This window comes from Rutidosis leptorrhynchoides, chromosome 6, assembly GCF_046630445.1.
Source record: "Rutidosis leptorrhynchoides isolate AG116_Rl617_1_P2 chromosome 6, CSIRO_AGI_Rlap_v1, whole genome shotgun sequence".
Lineage (NCBI taxonomy): Eukaryota > Viridiplantae > Streptophyta > Magnoliopsida > Asterales > Asteraceae > Rutidosis > Rutidosis leptorrhynchoides.
The window spans coordinates 402,361,243-402,364,144 of NC_092338.1; the positions used below are offsets into that span (position 1 = coordinate 402,361,243).

At 36.3% G+C, this 2,902-nt stretch overlaps 1 protein-coding gene across 1 annotated transcript; it reads right to left on the bottom strand.

Annotated features, from left to right (window-relative positions):
- Positions 1-691: 691 nt before the first annotated feature.
- On the bottom strand, positions 692-2,902 carry LOC139855925 (uncharacterized). The gene is made up of 2 exons (XM_071845166.1): positions 2,734-2,902; positions 692-1,667 (listed from the first exon to the last, which is right to left on the bottom strand). The coding sequence occupies exons 1-2, from the start codon at positions 2,837-2,839 to the stop codon at positions 769-771; spliced, it is 1,005 nt and encodes a 334-aa protein (XP_071701267.1). The 5' UTR covers positions 2,840-2,902; the 3' UTR covers positions 692-768.

The window sequence follows — 2,902 nt, forward strand, 5'->3', positions numbered from 1 at the left end:
ATGCACTTTATCTTGGGCATTCAACATGATATCCGATAAACGTGTTACGTAAGTCCTAAAATATCAGGTAGTGCGCACACATGGAGAGCATGTGTGTCACAGCCCCCTTATCTCGAAAAATATGTTACGCACATAGGTGGTACGTGTGACTCGTCAGCTACGCCCATGTAACAAACTTCCCCACCTATAAATAGTCCCTTGGGTCATTCATTTCATCATCTCCACTCACTCTAAGCTTACTTTGCAGAAATTCATTCAATGATCTAAGTTTACGACTTCTGATCAAATTTTGATTGCCTCATCATTTGGATATTAACTACTCGTCACTCGTGTATCGAGTAGATTAATCCTCCAATTGTTTAACATCTTCGCGAATCTAGATTCTAATCAGGTTTGCACGATTGTCCGAAAATATACAACTTAATCCAACCTTTTCCCCCCTCAATTTTGCATTCAAACTTATTATCCTCGGAAATAGGTTTGATCAGTTACTATTTCTTATTTACATTCCTTTTTAAGAATTAAATTTAAACGAGTATCAGCTAAAGTGAATAAAAAGACGAACAACCTAACATACAAGTAATACAACCTTCATTAACACAATAACACATCACACGGTTGATTTATGTAGTCGGGGTAAGAAAAGGAATAACCACAAAAAGTCAACAAAGCCTTCATTAACATAGTTAGGAAACACGGTTGCATCAAAAGACACCATACATACCTTTTTTTAAGTATCAAATGGATTATGGAATTCAAGATAAGTCGTTATCCCCCTAATCTGAGCACAAGATGTAGTGTGGATTCTTTTTGGATTTTGTAGTCGGAAACTGTACACATGTCTTGGAGCTGCTTACCCGCAAATATCAGCCTCTGTTCTTCTATGGGTATTCTTTCCTTGTCCCTGATCTTGGCTTTCACATCACTGATGGTATCTGACAGTTTAACTTCCAATGTAATAGTCTTTCCAGTGAGGTTCTTCACAAATATCTGCATTAATCCCATTGATTTACGCATAAGTGTGAGGGTAGATGACCCGTTGATTTGGAAGTCAGCAAGGGTACAACTGTCATCCAGAACCATTTCGTTGAACACCAACACCTGCTTGTCGGGGGACATATGTACCTTAAACTTGATTTTGTCTTTAACATTACTGATTGTGTGTGTAGGTTTGACCGTCAGAGGTATAGTCTCTCCGGTAAAGATCTTGACAAATAATTGCATCCACCTTTTTGATTTAGGCAAAAGTGTGAGGGTAGAGTTATCATTGATGTGATAGTCAGCAACGGTACTACTATCCACGAGGATCACTTCGTTTAGCATTAGAATTGAATCGTCATCGGAAAAACCAGGGATCATGTTTATAACCTTACCAATGGTGTCCGAGGGTTTGACTTCCAGAGAGTGGACCCTTCGCTTAGGAGTCTTGATGAATATTTTCAACTTTGTAGTTGATTTACGCAGAAGTGTAAGGGTAGAGTCCTTATTAATTTGAAATTTATCAAGGGTATCGATGTCCTCAAGAACCCATTCACCAAAGATCAGCACCTGTTCGTCATGAGGAATACCTCCCTTAGTCTGGAGCTTGAATTTGATTACTCCAATGGTGTCTGACCCTTTGACTTCCAGAGGAATGATCTTTCTGGCAAAGGTCATAATGAATATATCTGCACAATGAAAATAATGTATATTATGAAAATTCATGCATGAAAGTACTACTATGTATTGCTTTGCAATTCTGCATGAAGAGAATAAGAATGAAAGTGATAAAAACATAACAAATGTAGCATCAGATACTCAATTGTAAATATATAATCAAAGGTGCAGAACCAATAAAACAAGTTGAGTTAAACAATCAATCAACAATCTTCAATTCATCAACAACACACAATTCAACATTTAAACAATCTAAAAGCATCGATATATGTTAACAAATAATCACTGAGATGCATATATTCAAATTAACAGATCACTTATATGAAATCGCTCTAGCAGCAAAAAAATAGAACCTGCAGAAAACGAACCAGTACAAGACCAAAGAACTAAAAGAAGGTTAATTTTTATTATGCAATCCTAGATAACATTTAATCGTGTGTTATCTGTTAACACAAAATTAATGGTACTATTTTTGTAAGGGGAAGTACATATAGATATGGTATATATGTCACGCAAGTGTCCACATATTTTCCTTAATGATACTCTTATAGAAAAACTACTTTCATAACCACTCAAGAGCAAATTCGCATAACCAGTTGTAGTCGAATAAACAAGCCAGAGTGTCGAAATATACGACTCGAAACCATTCATCATGTTTTAACCACTATCTATATCTATCTATAATATATAAAAGAAAAGGTTATAAGGTAGCCGGATTAATACGTGGCGGTTTCCAGCCCAACCTTCCCACCACAAGATTCGAACCTAAGACCTCCTGGAAAGACGTAGTGGGCTATCTATGGTTGAATGATCAAAATTTATAACCCTATTATTACTCAGTAGTATAATGATAATGAATAATATAAGTATAAAACCCTAGGGGGTAAACTTTACTAAATATTTGAACTCGATCAACAAATGCTGCTTCAAAGATACATCGTATATCAGTGGGAAGGTGTATTGTCATCAAGGAAACCATAAATTAAAATAATTGAGTCCTAATAGATCCTAATACCCTAAATTATAAAAATAAAAAAAGTAGTAAAATGCATAGAGACAGGAAGCTAAATTGCGTACTGAAAGAGTTAGTGAGGTTTAATTTTTTCCGGTTAACGGACTCATCGTCTCCGACGTGTTTACGTTTCTCCGACGGTGAAACATCAGCAACTTGACCTTTCGCCATAATGTTATGTGCAGAGGCGGAGCCACATAGTAGTTGTGCACGTGACACCACTGAAAATGGAAA

Excerpts from the sequence above, each read along its gene's own strand:
- LOC139855925 (XM_071845166.1), bottom strand. The coding sequence starts at position 2,839 with ATGGCGAAAGGTCAAGTTGCTGATGTTTCACCGTCGGAGAAACGTAAA. Across the intron at positions 1,668-2,733 it reads AAACCTCACTAACTCTTTCA|ATATATTCATTATGACCTTT; the intron begins GTACGCAATTTA and ends TTCATTGTGCAG.